The 18,289-nt window shown below is 34.1% G+C and overlaps 2 protein-coding genes across 4 annotated transcripts; both read left to right on the top strand.

Moving 5' to 3' along the window:
* The first annotated feature begins 277 nt into the window (after positions 1 to 277).
* On the top strand, positions 278 to 7,057 carry LOC103999198 (F-box protein At-B). 3 transcript variants are annotated; one of them, XM_009420869.3, is made up of 4 exons: positions 278 to 581; positions 2,053 to 2,198; positions 5,381 to 5,480; positions 5,599 to 7,057. In XM_009420869.3, exons 1-4 carry the CDS (start codon positions 393 to 395, stop codon positions 6,958 to 6,960), a joined length of 1,797 nt encoding a protein of 598 aa, XP_009419144.2. In that variant the 5' UTR covers positions 278 to 392; the 3' UTR covers positions 6,961 to 7,057. The 3 variants fall into 3 exon arrangements, with proteins under 3 accessions (XP_009419144.2, XP_009419143.2, XP_064940274.1); XM_009420868.3 differs by having other exon boundaries at positions 2,053 to 2,258; XM_065084202.1 differs by having other exon boundaries at positions 441 to 581; positions 2,133 to 2,258.
* A 556-nt stretch (positions 7,058 to 7,613) lies between these two features.
* On the top strand, positions 7,614 to 17,533 carry LOC103999197 (chlorophyll a-b binding protein 7, chloroplastic). Its single transcript, XM_009420866.3, has 6 exons — positions 7,614 to 7,797; positions 7,949 to 8,115; positions 8,892 to 9,038; positions 12,546 to 12,678; positions 15,455 to 15,547; positions 17,018 to 17,533. The coding sequence occupies exons 1-6, from the start codon at positions 7,672 to 7,674 to the stop codon at positions 17,318 to 17,320; spliced, it is 969 nt and encodes a 322-aa protein (XP_009419141.2). The 5' UTR covers positions 7,614 to 7,671; the 3' UTR covers positions 17,321 to 17,533.
* The last annotated feature ends 756 nt before the right edge of the window (positions 17,534 to 18,289 follow it).

Below are 18,289 nucleotides of genomic sequence, written 5' to 3'. Positions count from 1 at the left end.
ATCGATATCGATGATGAAATAAGAGATTATTGGAAAGAAAAAAACCAGTAATATTTAGAGTGTAAATAATAAAATAAATATTACATTATTTTAAAAGATGGACGATAACGATGATGAAAAATATTTAGGATATTAAATAAAAAAAAGAACCAAATGAAAATAACTAAAAACATGGAGGTATTTTCGAGAAAAACTAAAAAAAAAAAAAGATGAACTTGTCAGGAAAAATAAACCCGAAAATAGGAGACTCCATTGGTGTTACTATTTTGCTCTCTTGGAAAAGGTGTTTGGAATTGGAGTTTAGAATGGGGGTTTTGGCTGTGGTGTGGGGGGAGACGTGGAAGCTGGAGAAATCGATTCCGACCTAATAATCATTCCACCCTGTTTCGGCAATGGGGAAGATGATCGTTCGAAGCGCTGCCGGCGGTGGGAAGCTGATGGAGACGCTCCCCCAAGGACTAGTCCTGGAGATCATGGGGAGGCTCGACTTGGAGTCTCTCTGTTCCTTGGCTCCCGTCTGCAAAGCTCTCCGCTGCTCGGTCTCTCAGTCGTTCTCGTCTATCTCTACCCTCGATCTCTCCGTTAGTTCTCGAATCCCTCTTCTCTAGCAGGATATCCTCATTTTCTCCACTTATATTTCATGAAACCCTGCTAAAGTTGAAATCTTGTTGTGTTTTTATTTCTCTCGTCGAGAAATGTTACTAATGAAGCAAGTTATCTTTTTTTTTTGGGATAAATAATTTTCTTCTTAGTAAGATGTCCCTGCTTATGCACGAATATGTATATGTGGTTTATAGCTGGGGGCTCTTGGCGCTCAATCTCTAGATTTTTATTTGTGTAGGAGGTTTTATAAAGTTTATGGAAAAACATTTACGTTCTAAACGATAATACCCGGATTGGTGTCACAGATTGACGCTTTTCTTCTTTCTTAATAAACACTGTTTTATGGTTTCCTCCATTTTCCTGCTAGAGACATTACAAGTAATTTTCCCCTCGAGAGAAAGGAATTAAAACATGGATAGCGTTTGTGTTAAAGATCATTTGGCTTCTTTCCTCTTCTCTGTGTATCTTATTAATGTATAGCGTGGAAATTCGTAATAGGGGTTGATTAGGTCGTGTAATCTTTATTAGCTTATTTTACCTTTTTTTTTAGCGAATGCCCTGTGTTATCCGCATTCTTTGTTCATTATAACAATCATGTCAAAGTAAAAGTTTCACTTTAAGAGATGAAATGAATACCAAAATAGAAGAAAAAAATAAAGAAACGAAAGAAAAGAAGGAAACAAATAAAAACAGAGAAACAAAAAAGATGAAGAAGAAGTTCAAAGATTGTTGCTATAGCTTCCAGCAAAAGTTAGTTTCTTCTTGAGGTAGTCTCAAGATCAATATTCATCTGCTTTGATTTATTTCTGAATATATGATTATTTCTATGTTTCCAAATAAACCAGAATCTCACAAACTCGATGAATTTTATACCACTCTCTAATTGATTAATTTTCTGGGGTTGAATTCAATCCATTTAGTTTTCTCTAAAAAGAAGCTATTAGTTCCTTGTTAATCATGTTAGTAACTGAAACATATTTTTAACTTCATTCAAATTAACTGTTGGATCACAAAAATGTTGGTATTTAGTTGGAGAGTTGGAATGTAATGGGATATTTAGTCTTTACATACTTGTTCTTTTCAGCAGCAACATAGATGTATCATTCATTCGTTGACTCCTCTGATTTCTTATTTTTTACTTAATGTTATTTAAAGCACATATTCTTGAACTTTTAGAGTGGTAAATGTAGAATCTTGATCTTACCCACTGCTTTATCTTCTTCCCTTTTTTATCTTCTTTCTTTTTCTCCTATCTGACATTTATCTATGTTCAGCTGTTCTATTTCTCTTCTTTCATGGTGTTAAGCTGAATTTTAATGCTCAAGTATAATGTATTACTTCTGTCGGTATTTATTTAGGTTCAGCTTTTGATTTCTCTTTTTCGCATGGTTTTAAGCTTAAAATTAATTCTGAAGCATGATGTATAACTTTTGTTGGTCCTCATTATAGGATTTGTCTCCCACCACCTGGGTTCTTAATAGAATCCTCAGCAATAATAAAGTCCTCAAAACTCTTATTCTTGATTGTAGACGGCTTGATGATTATTCAGTCGAAGTCTTCGCCAAAGAAAGTATCCAAGAACTTGTTCTGTTGAGGTGCTTCATGTTTTCTTCTTTTGTTTTTACTGCTATAGCAGAGAAATGTCCCAAAATAAGGTATAAATCTAAGTTTACACAAATTTGGTTGAATGTTCTGATGGATTGTTGATTTTACTTGTTCAGCTGAACTACTTAATTAATAATTCTGTTATTTATCATTCATAATAAAAAATAACTAAATTTTAATTGTGATGAGTTTTTATCCTCATAAGGAAAAAATATTACCACAAATCACTGATATTAGAATCCTCTATCTCTATGTTGCAAAGTTTTTAAAACCAGGAAAAACCTATGTCAAATATATAATCAATTTGGATTCAAGTTCATTGTCAACTGAGCCATTAGTGCTGAGACAATAAGTTCGTGAAACCAAATTGTCCGTGGTTGTTGTCAACACTTATGATAGTGATCCAATATTCATGGCATTTCAACATATTTGAGCAAGAAAGCTCACTAGGGTTGAGTCTCACAACAGTTTTGGATGTAATTGTCATGGCTAAACCCTTGGAAGACTATTATAGGCTACAAGAGGTGGAAGTAGCAGCTTACCTGGACTGTTGCAAACTTGGTCAATTTTTAGTTGGAATAGGTGTAGAAAAGATGCTTTCCAACCCACTCTTAATCGAGTTAGGAAAGGTGATGGGAGGACACTAGGATACAATTTTTTACTTTTAGTTATTTTGGATTGATTAAGGATGAGTTTTAGTGGTATATTGAGGTTGCTCCTTTGCAACATAAGTTACTAGGGTTCAATCGCAAAAATTGGCTCCTTCTTTACTTACCGATATAGGTGTGGGCATCGATCCTCCTTAGACTTGCATTAACAATGACAATGTGTATCAAGGCTTTCTTTAATTATGGAAATTATTTTCCTATTATGAGTCATATTTTTAGAGTCTTTTGTCTCTTTGGGTAGGATGTTGTAGGGTGACAAGTATAAGTCTTCTTCCACAACTATAAATAGGAATTCTTGCAAGTGCAAGAGGTTATGCTTGTAAACTCATTATTTATTTTGTCTTTATTTTAGTGATAGCTTAAAAGCTATATCTTTTTTGTTTTATCTAATTTTTTTAGGAGGCCAATTCTAATCGAATATGAGAATACCTGATAAGAGTCTATCCTAGCGGATAGCCTCTTATTACTTTAGTCAGTTAGTGTCAAGGTGGTAGTTGTTTTTTTTTTTTTCTTTTCGTGCAAACGGTAAGTGACGAAGGTGAATTTTTGATCTTAGTCTTTACCAACTAAACTGGCTAACATTTTAAAAAATTTGTAAGATGAAGTTTCAAACTTTTATCCTAAGGTAAGTCTATTGAATACACCACCATCAGACTATTTGTTTATTTATAAAATTTATATAAGAGATTACAAACCTTGTCTAAATGAGTCAGATAACCCACCATCAAATTAATGTTTTAGATGTTAAAACTTATTAAATGAAGGTTCAAACGCTCTACTATTTGTCTTGATGTAAGTGGATTGGATATGCCACCATCAAACTACTTGTCTTGATGTAAAAACTTACTGGATGAATTTTTAAGTATATTAGTACCGGATTAATTTCTTAGATGTAATTGATATAATAAAAATTCAAAGCATCAACTTAAGATAAGCAAGGTATTCCACTACCATACAATGGTATAGGTGTTTAAAATTGTATGACGATGATCCAGACCCTCAACCATCACTAGACTAATTATTTAGGTGTTAAAATTCATAGGATGAAGAATAAAAAAGGTAAGTGACTCGGCATGCCACCACCATACTAATTATTTAGGTGTCTAATTTGCAGGATGATCCAACCTAAGATAAGTGAATTAGGTCATCACTATTCCAACTGTTTAGGTGTGAAATCTGTTGCATGAGATTGAGTCCTTAACCTAAGATAAGATAAATTAAGTATATCATCACTAAACTAATATTTTAGGTGTAGCAAAAATATGACTCAAAAATACCTGTACCACACTAATGCTTGAGAATCTGATCGTGATGTCCGCAAATCTTCACACTCCATTCTTGCCCAATGTACTATGAACAATGGTCTTTTCTCTATGTTGCAGCGAGTGTTGACTTCCTTGGCAATTTTAATGATGCTTTTAATGTTGTCAATAGCTGTGGCATGCTTGTTCGTTGGATTTACTTTTTATGTGTACCGTTTAGAAGCTTTCTAGAGGGTGCCAATATATTAATGAATTTATAGGGACTATTTTTGCGGTGACTTTCCATCAACATTTTTCCTAACTTCATCTAGTTGGATAACAGTGTTAAGTATTTTGTGGGCTCCCTGTGTTGTGATAATGTCTTAAAATGTGACTTTTGGGTAATGCTGTAACATGAAAATTCTCTTGAATACTTTTTTTCAACTCATTTTATTGTGCAAGTTTGGATCATTTGTCTAATACCAATATCAACTTAATTCTGATCTAGGCAGCGATCTGGATCAGTATCAATCAATACCTGATCCTATCACCTCTTAGATATATTTTGTACCCACTTCGAACTTTATGATATTTTTGCAACCTTTTATCAATCATACAACAAAAAAATCAAAGCATATAGTAACTAAAAATTCTAGAATTAGTACACAATTTCAATCATAAAGATCTTGTTCAAACAGAGAAAATAATTTCTCTGGGGTACAAAGTTAAGGCTGCACAGACTGATCCTTCCCAATTTCCATATTGATAAGATCCTCATGCATTAGACTGCTCTTTAGGATTTTTTTTCTTAAAACACGAGACATGTGTTAGTCATAAAACATAAGATTACAGATCATGGTTCTGCAACATAAAAATCAAGGAATAGCATGCATATATTGTCCTCTCCTAGTAACTTCACTCATTAGTTATGTATGACACTGTAAATACACTTACACCACAAAGTTTTGAAATCTTAGTCTTTAGTTTTGAAAATTGGCCATTGGAGAATTGGTAATTATGATAGATGCTATTGTAGGCAAGGTAACTTCAAGGCTCATCGGTCATCACATATATTATACCACTATATTATCTTGTAGATTGAGAAAGTTTGTGCGCTATTTATTCTTTTAGTCATCATTCCCTTTCATTATGTTCGTGTGCTATACATGTCGTCATTTCACATAACGTGAAGCAATAGCTTATATCCTACAACTCTCTCTCTCTCTCTCTCTCTCTCTTACACCCACATTTTTTTCATGTCAGGATGTTCACAGTTGAAATGAGACAAGCCAATGAACATGAATCAGCTGGTTCCTGCCATAAGGCCATAGGACAGATGCTTGATAGGTGCTTGTACTTGGAGGTGAATATTTGACTAAAGATTCATAATTTCTACTTGTTGAATAATCAATATACTACTTCTGTAACCAGAAGAGTTGTCTTAACTTTGATCTACTGAATTTGCATCTGCTGTTCTGCAGTCTGTGAGTATAAAATTCCATGCTGACTATTCTCATTCCGGTAATATTTCTTCCATCCAACTGACCCTCCCCAAAAATGTCAAAGCATTGCTGTTGCAGCCTATATCGGATTGGCAAGCAAAGGTGCTTATCCAGAACATTGGAGTTGATGGAGGATCACATTCATCCTTAGCTGGTGTTGGCATATCCTCTTTCGAGCCCATGTTTCATTGGCTGCAGTCATTATCTCTTGTTTTAAATAATATAACAGATGAACTTATCTTCAACATCACGAATAATCTTCACCAATTGGTTGAGCTATGCCTTGAAGACAATCCACCAGAGGAGCCTTCTTTGATGAATGACCTAACCAACGGTGGACTTCAGTCACTTGGCACTTTTAGGAATTTGATTGGTCTATCTCTTTCGCGTAATAGGAGTTCACTGACCACTTTCAAAAGGGTAAATGATATTGGTATTCTTGTGCTTGCTGAAGGATGTAAAAGACTTGAATCAGTAAGACTTGGTGGGTTCTCTAAAGTTACTGATGCTGGCTATGTTTCTATTCTTCATTCTTGCAAGAATCTGAAGAGACTTCAAATTGTGAATGCTTTTTTCTTGTCGGATTTGGCATTTCATGATCTCGCTGATGCTCCAAACTCCCTTGTTGAGGTGAGATTGATTTCGTGCAATCTTATTACTGGTGAAACTGCAGAGTCTCTTTCTGTATGCAGAAATTTACAAGTGTTGGACTTCTCTGGCTGCAAAAGCATTGCAGATATTGGGCTGAACTCAATATCTAGACTGTCTAAGCTGACTACATTGGATCTTTGTGGAGCTGACATTACTGATAGTGGCTTGTCAGCTCTTGGTGGTGGGAGTTCCCCAATTGTGTCTTTGTGTCTTAGGGGTTGCAAAAGGATCACTGATAGGGGCATAGTTATGATGCTGCGTGGTGATGGTGTTCTTGGTAACACGTTGTTAACACTTGATTTGGGTTACCTTCCTGGAGTATCAGACACAGCTGTGGTTGCAGTTGCAAAAGTTTGCAGGCAAATCATCAACCTATGTATCAGAAACTGTTTTGCTGTCACCGACACATCTATCTCTGCTTTGGGTTCACCCGAAAGATCTGAAGGAAAAAGATCACTCAGAAAACTTGACTTGTATAACTGTTGTGGGTTGTCCGCTGATTCATTCAGGTTGCTGAGGGGTCCTTTTTTTTGTGGTCTCCGATGGCTTGGTGTTGGAAGCACCAAGTTATTGGCGGACGGCAAATATAGATTCATAGAACTTGGTATTGAAAGACCTGGGCTAAGCATATGTATTAGTGGCTGTGAGATTGGCTGCAAGGATGGCTGGCAATGCCATGAATGTATCTGACATAAAGGTGTTGTAAAGATTAACTTGTCTAATTGTTACTGCTTGTACTCCTGGCAAAAATGTTAGATAAATTATTGGGTTTTACATTACAGCTTCAGTCTGGAGGGTTGATAACTAAATCCTATGGTGTTTCATAATTGATTTGCCGAAACTTAGTTTATTTTTAATCATATTTAATTTTGATATTTTATAAGGATGATGGATTAATTATAGATTATCTATTGTAATTAGTTATTTTAACATTACATTTCTTATACTTTCAAAGGTTACATTAAGATTCTTATATTTATGAAAGTAAAATATTAAATATTATTATTTTTATATATTATTGATTTTATTAATAAAAATATCATGTATAATTTATGATAAAGTAAAATAAGATAAAGTCTAAATATCATGTATTTTTTGAAGTATAAATATTTTATATAAAGATTTAAATATAATCTTTTAGAGTATAAGGAATGTTTTGCTTTTAAGTATAAATGTTTCATTGGAACGATAAGGGTAGCTCAATACACGGTACATTTGACATACGACATGACATTATGATAGCAATTCCTTAGAAATCTTCATTTACTAGTGGGTCGGATCGGGTATAGTTCTTACTAGCCCGTCACAGAGCCAACCCACCCCGTTCCCACCCAACCATTCTTCCGTTTCACTGTATTCACAGAACTTCCACCACCGTCTCCCGATAACAATTCTGCTGCTATGGCCATGCTCTTACCACGCCCTGTCTCTTCTCTCGCTCCCCGCGTTCCTCGCTACCCGCTTCCCTCGAGGCTTAATAGCCGGAGGAGGAAATCTGTTTCCGTCGTGCAAGCGTCGTGGCAAGAGGTTTTACTTCTCTCCTCTCTTTCTCTCTCTGTTCTGCTGCACTCTTCCCACCGATCGAGGGGATCCCTAACCCTCGCGGTGGTCGCGTCGCGCTACGATCTCTTGTCTTTCGAATTACAACAAGACAATTTCTCATCTCCAGTGGTTTCAGCTTGCAGGGGTCCTCATCTTCTCTGCGATCCCTTTCACCGCGGTGAAGGCCGTCGCCAATAGCTCCCTGGGAGAAAAGCTCCGTCGGCAACTCAGTGAAACCAAGAGGGACGCCGTGGAGAAGTCATTGAGGTTTAAAGTCCTCGCTCAAAAGGCCAGAGAAGCGAGGTATTTGACCATTTCTTGATTGGTTACAATGTGTTGGTGGCGACGGATTTGTACACAGCAATAAAAAAGAGCTCACCGCTGATTGCACATCTAAGATCTTCAAACCAGTTTTGCCATTCTCTTCTTTGGGGATAAGGAAAGTGGTATCAAAGTTTTGCCATTCTCTGTGGTCTTTTTTTTTTTACATGAAAAATCATGTGAGTAGAATTATTTGTATTAATTTTTCCAAACGAAAAACTCTATTCAATTTATTTCTGTGCCCTTCTTGGATGCTATAATCTCCAATACCTCCCCCTCATGGTTGAGGCTATAGCAAACGAGGTACATTTGTAATTGAGAAATTCATCTGGATGTTGCTCCAAATGCCATATCTTGATTTGTCTTCAAGCTTCTTATTTGGAGCTTGTACAACTAATGCAATTAAAGTGCCAACCTTTTATATTATCTTTATGGTGTTGCGTGGACTTGATAATCCTTGAATATGGAGCCTATATTATTTATACAGCAAAAATCTTAAAAGTTGTACAAAGTAAATTGGAGCATAGCAGGATATACTTTGGGTGTGCATGGTTTCCTATTGTTTGTCTGTTTATATCTATTGAATTATGGTAAACTATCCTGGTCCAATATTATCCAGTTTTTTCTTTCAGTTGGCTTTGTAATTATAGGAAGAAACTCATTAAAATTTACAGTTAAGCATTCACAGCTTTATCAAGCTTTTACACCAGGATATAAGAATGCCATCCCCTAATTAAAGATTTCAACTATTTTTTCAGTTCTTGGTATGGGCGTGAACGTCCTTGCTGGCTTGGTCCTATTCCATACAAGTACCCATCTTACCTTACAGGAGAGCTTCCTGGTGATTATGGCTTTGACGTTGCAGGTCTGGGCAAGGATCCTGTGGCTTTGCAGAAGTACTTTAAGTAGGTGAACTATGTATCACTCATCAAAAGACCATTGCCTTTCTTCATAGCTCACCTGGTGGCACAAAGATAATTTCTTATTTATCTCTCATATGAAAGAGAACAAGATCTTTTATTATTCCTGGTGATTATTACATAGCACATTTCTCTGTTAACTCTGTGATCTTTGTTTTCTTATTGATTTATGATTTGTTTATTTTTCTTGAATAGTCTTATACCATAAATACATATGATTTCACACTTAAATATTCAGCTTAATTTATAATTTCAGACTGGTTATCAACATCTGTAAGTGTAATTTTCATTAATGTCCCTGTGGAAGTTGTAATTTAGATGGATTCCTTCAAAACTTGAATTGTGACCCTTTATATGATAATATTTATGTAAGGCTAGAGTGAGGATATAGACATGAAGATCATGAGGATGTCTGGTAACTCAGCTGGTAAAGAATTTGACCTAGATAGCAAGGTCTTGGGATTGAATCCTGTCTTCACCACTTCTCTTTTTCTAAAAGCGAGAGCTCATTTCAAGGTTTTGAGTCCTAAATCCTGTAATAGAAGATAAATTAGTTCTACAAGATGCATTTCAGAAGAATGTGTTTGCATGATCTAGTTACTAAATATTGCACTTTGACAGTTTTGTTTAGTTAATTAAACATTAACTAAATGGAAACTTGTGTATGTATCTGGTGCATGAGCAAAAGCTCAATGATCCATTTTCCAAAAGGTAGAATATAAAGTTGAAACAGAAGGGTATTTATCACAGGAAGAAGTGAATTAGACAAATGGCTGGAGATGGATCTAATGTGGTCGGCAACCATGACATGGTGTCATCATGAGATTTGCTATATGCACAATTGGCACATGAACGTGTTGAATCAGGAATGAAATTGGAGGTCTAAATCTTTGATTAAAGGCTCTATAGTAAAAGAATATGGATGTGATTGAACTTATTCTTTGATATATAATTCATGAAAGAAAGGAAAATCTAATTAGCTTGAGTGAAATCAATTATCAAGAACATATAATATGATGGAGCTAATTTAAAATAAAGAAAAAAATATGAAAGGCGAGTACATGAATAGGACATGCTGAGATTTTAGTAAAAGGATAGAAGTAAAGGAAAAGGGAGTTTGCCCATTTGATTTTGCCTTTTCTTTTGAGTGGCATGATATGATGGATAGAAGGAACCGAGAGAAAATATTGGCCCTGGAAGCTTGTAACATGGGACATGTAGACTTGAAAAATCTCAAGCATTGATGAAAGATAATTAGAACAGGAATTCTAGATATTAGGGAGAATGAATTAAGAAGATGACTTGAGAAATAAAAAAGAAAATGAAGTTTGTGAATTGAAATTTATTATGCAAAATCCAAAGCAATTGAAATAACTCGCAAAATCCAAGCAATTTGACTCAGCTGAATGTACAGTTATGATTTGACATCATAGATTTTACCCGAATAGTCATGAATTTTGCTTGATGCAACCTATTGGTAGAAAAGATATTATGTTGAAAGAGTTCAAGTAATAAAATGGTATAGTAACTGCCAAATATTAATAGAAATAAAGATATTCTCTTCACATTGTAGAAAGTTGATACTCTAAGGACATGAAGATATATTAGACTTATATATTACTTTTTTTTTTGGGAATGAAGAGGCATTATAACAATTGACATGATTTGGTGAAATAAAATATCTTTGTGATTGAGAAGTGACGTTGCACTTTTTTTGTTGACTTCTCATGAATTATGGAAATGTGACGAGATGGCCTTGTAGTTATTCTAGTAATTGTTGATGAAATTACAATGTATTAAACATCTTGTTTGAAAAGTTTTAATTACGTTGGCAAGATTTGAAGCTGTAGAAGTGAAGAGGCCAGTTTGTAGGAATTTATATGGTTCTGATTTAATTCTAACCATTCTTATAGAATTGAAAAAGAATTCAAATAATGATGGTAGTATTTGATGGTTTATATAATTCTTTAAAAGAGCTGGAGTTACCAAAAGTTAATTGACAGCTGGATGTGTATAAAAGTGAGTCATAGTTACTCATAGAAATCTTGCTTAGTAGTTATGATTAAAAAGTATAGTATTTGGTACAACTAAAATACCACTTTAGTTAGAGTTGTAGAACAGACTGCTAAGATTCAAATCTAAATGGAAATTAGTTGCAACTATTTGCATTAACTAGGTGGGAATTGAAGACATATCATTCTTGATAATCATGATTGAAGACAAAGAACTTTAGTTGTATATAATCTTTGGTATAACTAAAATTTGACCATAGTTATGAGTCGTATAACAAAATACTAAGAGCCAAATGTGAGTGGAAATAAATCACAAATTATTTATCATGTATAGATGATAAATAAAGAGACACCATATTTACGTTGCATTTGGTATACATTTGTATTCTTAATGTGCATTTGGATTTTGGAGAATGGAGTTTGAGTGAATGTACAGTTGTGGAATACTTTAAGTGTTTGATAAGCAGTAGATGAAAACTGTATTTTAAATCTGCATTGACATAAATGTTGTTTGGTAAGATTGTTTTTCAAAAGTCCATTGAATATTATGTGATAAATATATCCTTCTAATATTTTTAATATTTATTGAAAGGTAAATACATATATTTTCATTTAAATAAATAAATAAATAAAATAATAAATGAATGTATATAATCTTACAAAATTTTGTATGGCCTAGATATATAATAAATAAAAAAATTTAACCATATAAATGAATGCAAAATAAAATTTAAAAATAAATAAATAAAATTTTAGACTTATGAGAAAAGAGGCGATGACATAAATTGAGAGAATGGATGAGGAAATGAGGGTTATGATTTTTTGGGGTAATCTTATGACTTTGGATAATGTCATAGGGTACTTTGGGAATTTGAAAAATTATATGGCTTTTCACAAATGCTGATATGCTAATACTATCCTAAGGTAACATCAATATTTGGGCATTTTTAATGCAGCATCTAGGTCAGATATGATTATAAAAAAGTTTACCAAGCACCAATTCACATTTGAAATGTGCATTGGGCTGTCAATGCACATTTCAAATGTATTCTCAAACACAACCTTAATGGTCATGATCAAAGGAAATGAGCTTTTGTTGGTTGCAGTTATAGCATGAATATTGAGAGGCAAATGAGATGGAAATAACGAGTCATTTTTATTTTCTCAGGTAATTGAAGAGACACCATGCATTATATGATGATTAAAGATGAAAATTTTAGGATACAATCCTTTTTAATTGGGATTTTAAAATTCATTTTGAGAGCTATGGTCAATCTGTATATATGGTAAGGAAAAAGAAATACTTTCAAGTTTCAACATGAGAAGTCATATTGATATGACAGTTTTTATTAGTGTTTAGAATATAAACGCTAAACACTCATGTGATCGCATGGTTGCATGATTATTTTCTATGATTGTTGGTAAATGATGCCTTTCTTGAGGTTAAATGTTTCTTAACTTTAATATATGTACCATGCAGCTTCGAAATTTTGCATGCTCGTTGGGCGATGTTGGCATCTATTGGTGTAATAGTTCCTGAGTTGTTAGAAGAACTTGGTTTTGTTCATTTTGTTGAACCTGTGTGGTGGAAAGTTGGGTACGCAAAGCTTCAGGTGAGTGGTTTAGTGCAGCTCATAAATTTAAGCAAGTGATCTCAGTTAAAGATTAATATACTTGCTGTTGATAATCTGGTGTATGTGGTCTCTGTGCAAAACTTGGCCCATGATTTGTGTTGTTTTGCATAGCATACTAAAATCTCATACTAGCCATTACTAAACCCCAAAACATAGATGATCAAAGAGTTCAAACAAGCATTTACTGAACACTAGGCATTATGCTTGATAAAGCTTTCATTGAAAAATTGACATTGTGAATGTATAAAAAAAACATACAACACTGCAATGCAAAATCTCTGCATATGTCTGCAGGTGCGAGAACATCACAAATTTAATGTGATCATTGTTGTCACTACAGTATGATGATAACACGAATATTATTCATTGTCTGTTATCAATATGACATTTATGTATTATAGAGGATTGGTGGTACTGTGAACCATAGTTATCCGTGGGTACATGTTGCATTTTGCATAGAATTATGGTGTATGTGGATTTTAATACATATGCTTAAGGACTAGCACAGATGTATAGAAGATACTTATTGAGTCTACTTGAGACCATGAAAATAACTACAGTCCCAGGCACACATCTTTGTTTTCTGCAGCACTTGATATCTACTTTCTGAACGCTAGGATTTTGAAAGTGGATGCAAGTTTGTTATATCATGATTTGACACTGTTCTAGAAATGGGATTCTCAAGTATCATCACAATGTCATGGTCATCTTGGTTTATAGTAGCCTGACCATGTACTACAATAGCAGGATATGGCAATTAGGTTATGCTTAGTGTCTGCCATGGCACTAAAGACTCCATTTGGCAACATTGGCCCCTTTTTATTTGTTGGTTAATACTTTGCATGAGTTCTGGATGCCTTGCAATTTCAATCTCTTTATATACTATATCTTGGTCTTCCTTGTATTGACCATCATTGTTGAATGAATAGTTGCAACTAACAGAAAGTGGAAAGGGTTTCTCCATTGCTACTGCAGTAAACTAACTTGTCCATATTAAACACCATAACTTTTTCTACTTCACCTTGTTCCGTCTTTCTGTTTAACTTCCTACCTTAAATCCATGTGCTTAATTCCTCACCATTAGTTGTATTCTCTATGAGCATTCTGCAAATCATTGTACTATTGATTTTTGACTACGATGTTTTGGTGATGAACACAGCCAAAAATTTTGCTAAAGTGGCTTTTCACTGCAAGTTTGTTGTAGATGAAAGATGTTATTTATTGGTCTCACTTTCTGTTTTCTTTATTCTATCTTCTTTTACATTCAAATCTTTTAAGTTATATGTTGTTGTAAATTTGTAATATTCAGAATCTGAACTCATTGTTCTGCTATCATGCTTTGATTGTTTTAGTAACTATCTTTCTATTTTTTTGATTTTGTACCATATCCTTTGTTGAATTTGTGCAGCACACTCTCTCATGAATAATAGTTTATGCAAGTGTGACTTCAAATTCATGATGCTTGTGATCGGCATGTTTTGAGTGTTGTCAATGGCTATGTGCTAATCATGTGCTGCTACAACATTAGTATGAGCGCATGGAGCTGATCCGCGTTGAAGCATAAGTGACAGGCCTATTTTCTATTGTCTATGTCTCTCCTCTGATACCCCTGATTGTGTTTGGTGATAGGTGGCTAGTTCTAATTTTAGGTTACTGCCTTTATGTAGTGATTAGCCCTTGACTCCTTATCTATTCTTTTCTCATTTGTTGTCTGTGAACAGATGCTGCATCCTGGTTACTTGTTGCCAATTTCTATGATTGCTCTTATTGTCTCTAAAGCATATTATGTTACTGTAACTGGTGGTGTCTCCATCATCATTTGCCTTGACGCAAAGCATGAATAGCATCAAAGGATAAGTAGACTCTTAGACATGGTTTGGAAGATTTCATTTTGCTTTTTAAACTTGCCTTTTCTGGGCTTCCTATTCTTTGTTCTTGCTACTCTAGTAGTGATGGTTAGTCTTTTCTCTACCAAAGACCTTAGCCTGAACTAAACTTTAAAATCTTATAACGGACACCACTCATCACCATCAGTTTTCTGTGCAGGTTTGAGTTGGTTGAGATCCTTGAATGTCTACATTGATAGCTTTGCTTTGTGATGACTACTCATTTAAATAATTATCATAGCTTCTTCATGGGACAACTATGTCAACTTGAAGAAACTAATGCTTCACAGAGCTCTCCATGATTGTTTCTTGCTTAAAGCTAGACCATGATATTGGTTATCCATTGTGGCATATGCATCAAGAAAATAACATAAACTTCATCCTGTCTATCCCTAATGCAATAGCTCTCTCAATGCTATCTTCATATTGTAATGCATGTAGACCAATTTTTCTAGTCCCATATGTGACAATTGATTTCATAGAGAAGGGAAGAAGCATTGAGAAAATAACTCTTTTAGGTAGGAGAGTTGTATTTTTTGACCTTCCACTTAAGTTCTCTCTTTATCTCACTAAATTATGAATTTTGAAAAGATATCTCTTGACCTATCGATGTGATTGGGTTTATAGAATCTTTAATATATCTTCGAAAGATAATAATTTTTTATAGAATACTTGAATAACATTTGTTTGAGTTTCGAAAATAACATTTGTTTGCATAGGTTCTGTATATTGATTGTAAGCTTTTTTTTAGATTGGTACTCCTTTCAAATTTTTGTATTAGTTGATAACTCCTTTTTATATGTAATATTCAAGCATACTTCATCAAGCTCACAAAAATGTATTTCTTAAACACAATTTTTCACTTCCAGGGTGATACTCTTGACTACCTTGGCATTCCTGGACTTCATATAGTTGGCGGTCAAGGAGTCATCATTATAGCAATCTGTCAAGCTCTTCTAATGGTAGTAAGCATACACACAACTTTTTCATTAAAGGCCCTAGAGTAAACTTGACAGAAATTATGGTGTTTATAAATTCCAATGTGAATTTTACTTGAGCTAAAATTATGAACTTGGCAAAATTATTATTTACAATTCAACTTTATAGTGCATTGGTGAGGAGCTTTGTTATGCTGAGATAAGCTAGTTTTTGAATGGGAACTTGGTTAATGAAGAAAGCTTCTTCGTCTGTGGTGGAGCTGCCATCCTCACCAATGTTAATGTTGCAACACCCACTCCCACTGCCTGCATCTTTCCAGAACTTATACCCTAGACTTGAATACTGAACCCTCTGCGGTATGTCCTAAAGCTTATATTATAGACTAAACCTTATGTCCAAATCCCTAAATTTTAAATCACAAACCTTGTGAGCCATGCCATACCTTTTTGTACCTTAAATTGTAAATCCTGAAATTCAAACTCTATACTCGATTGCCTAAACTGTAAATCTAAAACCCCAAATTATCAACTATATCTTATGTCTACTATTATACCAATCCAAAAAATGATTCATTTTGTAATCCAAATTTCAGGCTAGTGTTTGGAATCATTCTGTACTTAAGTTTTGCAATTTCTAATTTTCTACTTATTTTAAGAACTCTTAGCTTGATGAATTTTGTGTTCATTAGATTAGCAATGTGATACACCATACTGTAGAAAGTTAAATTGAGAATGCACTTTAGACCCTCCAGTGACAATGATAAAACTTATGAAATGATGCTTTGGGAACAGAATGATTTACTAAAGTATCTAATACTGAAGGTCATAAGTTTATACAAAACCCATGACTCTATACTGTATTAAGTATTGTACAATGAATGATTAACGGATTGGGTGCTGATATATATGGTACTAAAAAATTGTTAATGTCCACATTAAACTGTTTGTGGAGTAATGTGTTCCCTTCAGTACTTTATTATATTTTACACATTCTGTTTCTAAACATGATGTTGCTATTTCCTTAAACGAATCATTGTATTGGCACATGACACATGATTCTATACTATACATAAGTATAACACATGATTCTATACTATGATTATTAGCTACCCTGAATTGATTTTAAACAATGTGTAGGTGATGAAACATGCTTTAAGTGCATTATAATTTAGCTTATTATCAGGGCATTTTCTCTGCAAATATTACTGTTTAGTGTAAGGATCTCAACTTTATTTGAAATATATCTCTCACCACTATATTTTTTTCACGTAGATAGATAGATTGGAATAAAAATATATGTTGTAAACTACATTGTCTAGTTATTTGGCGAATTAACTAATTGAAACATTGTTCTGAAATTTTAGCATTGTGTTTCTCCATACTGCCCCAGTTGTAAGATTTACAAATGTTCACATCTAAAACTGAATTGTTCACAATGGTGAAGTTTCAGATACTTTCAAGATGTATTATTTGTTATATGATTATTATTAATAGGTTGGACCAGAGTATGCTAGATATTGTGGGATAGAGGCCCTGGAGCCATTGGGTCTATACCTGCCTGGTGACATAAATTATCCAGGAGGCTTGCTTTTCGACCCTCTGGGACTTTCTGCAGACCCTGTTGCTTTTGAAGAACTCAAAGTAAAAGAAATAAAAAATGGCCGTTTGGCAATGGTGGCTTGGATAGGCTTCTATCTTCAAGCAGCCGTAACAGGTAAAGGTCCGATACAGAACCTTTTTGAACACGTAAGTGACCCCCTTCACAACAATGTGACGGCTTTCATCAAGTTAATGTGACAAGCCTCTTCCATCTTTCTTCTTGACATGATAAGTTCTTCTAATTCAGTTACAAGGAAATGATGTAAATTTCAAATTATTTCTAGAATTTTGTAAATTTAAAGATATTCTAGCTGCATTTTGTATTGGTCTAGGGGCACCTACTAGTGTGTTTTTGTGCTTATGGCTTCTTATGTTTTTTCTTGGGAGAAATGATATTTTTGTATGACCTTAGTGGCTTCTTCCATCTTCCTCTTTGACATGGTGAGTTCTTGTAATTCAGTAACAAGGAAATGATGTAAATTTCAAAGAAATTTCTAAAATTTTGTAAATTTAAAGATATGCTAGCTGCATTTCTCTATTGGTCTAGACTCTTAGAGGCACCTAGTAGTGTGTTTTGGTACTTTTGGCTTGTATATTACTGTCTTGCTTGAGGAGAATTCATTTTTTGTATAACCTTAGTGACATGCTTACCTAAATATTAGGTAATTAACCAGTTTTGTGTGGACAATTGTAAACTAAACAATGGATTGTGTCACGAAATTATGTTTATGAGAGTCTCAATGTTTATTGTCGGAAAGCATTTGGCTTCTTAAAAAGTTATATAAATGTTGACTGCAACAATGGTGAAGTTTACCTAAATCCATTCGACATTTCGGAGGACTTCCATGATGTTATGCTATGACAACCCAAAGCTGTGAAGCAGCTTTTATTTTTCTTCTGTTTCTTGTCATGCTCTAGGCACCAAAACATAGTAGTATGACTTTTGTTTAAAAGTGAATCAATGAAAAAAAATAAATTTTTTGTTTAGCTTTGATGTTCATTTTTCCATGAGTCAATTTTGTTGAATTGATTGTCCATGTTCATTAGATTCTAGAGTTTGACATTTCTTGATTCCGTGTAAGTTCTTTCACCATCCTATTTTTCTTCAAAACAGTGTCTGTGCAACTTGTATCATATATAAAATTATGGAAAGACTAAATTTTGGAA

This window comes from Musa acuminata, chromosome BXJ1-9 (genome assembly GCF_036884655.1).
Source record: "Musa acuminata AAA Group cultivar baxijiao chromosome BXJ1-9, Cavendish_Baxijiao_AAA, whole genome shotgun sequence".
Classification (NCBI taxonomy): Eukaryota; Viridiplantae; Streptophyta; class Magnoliopsida; order Zingiberales; family Musaceae; genus Musa; species Musa acuminata.
Note: the sequence above shows the minus strand (reverse complement) of the source record. Positions and strands in the feature narration are given on the sequence as shown.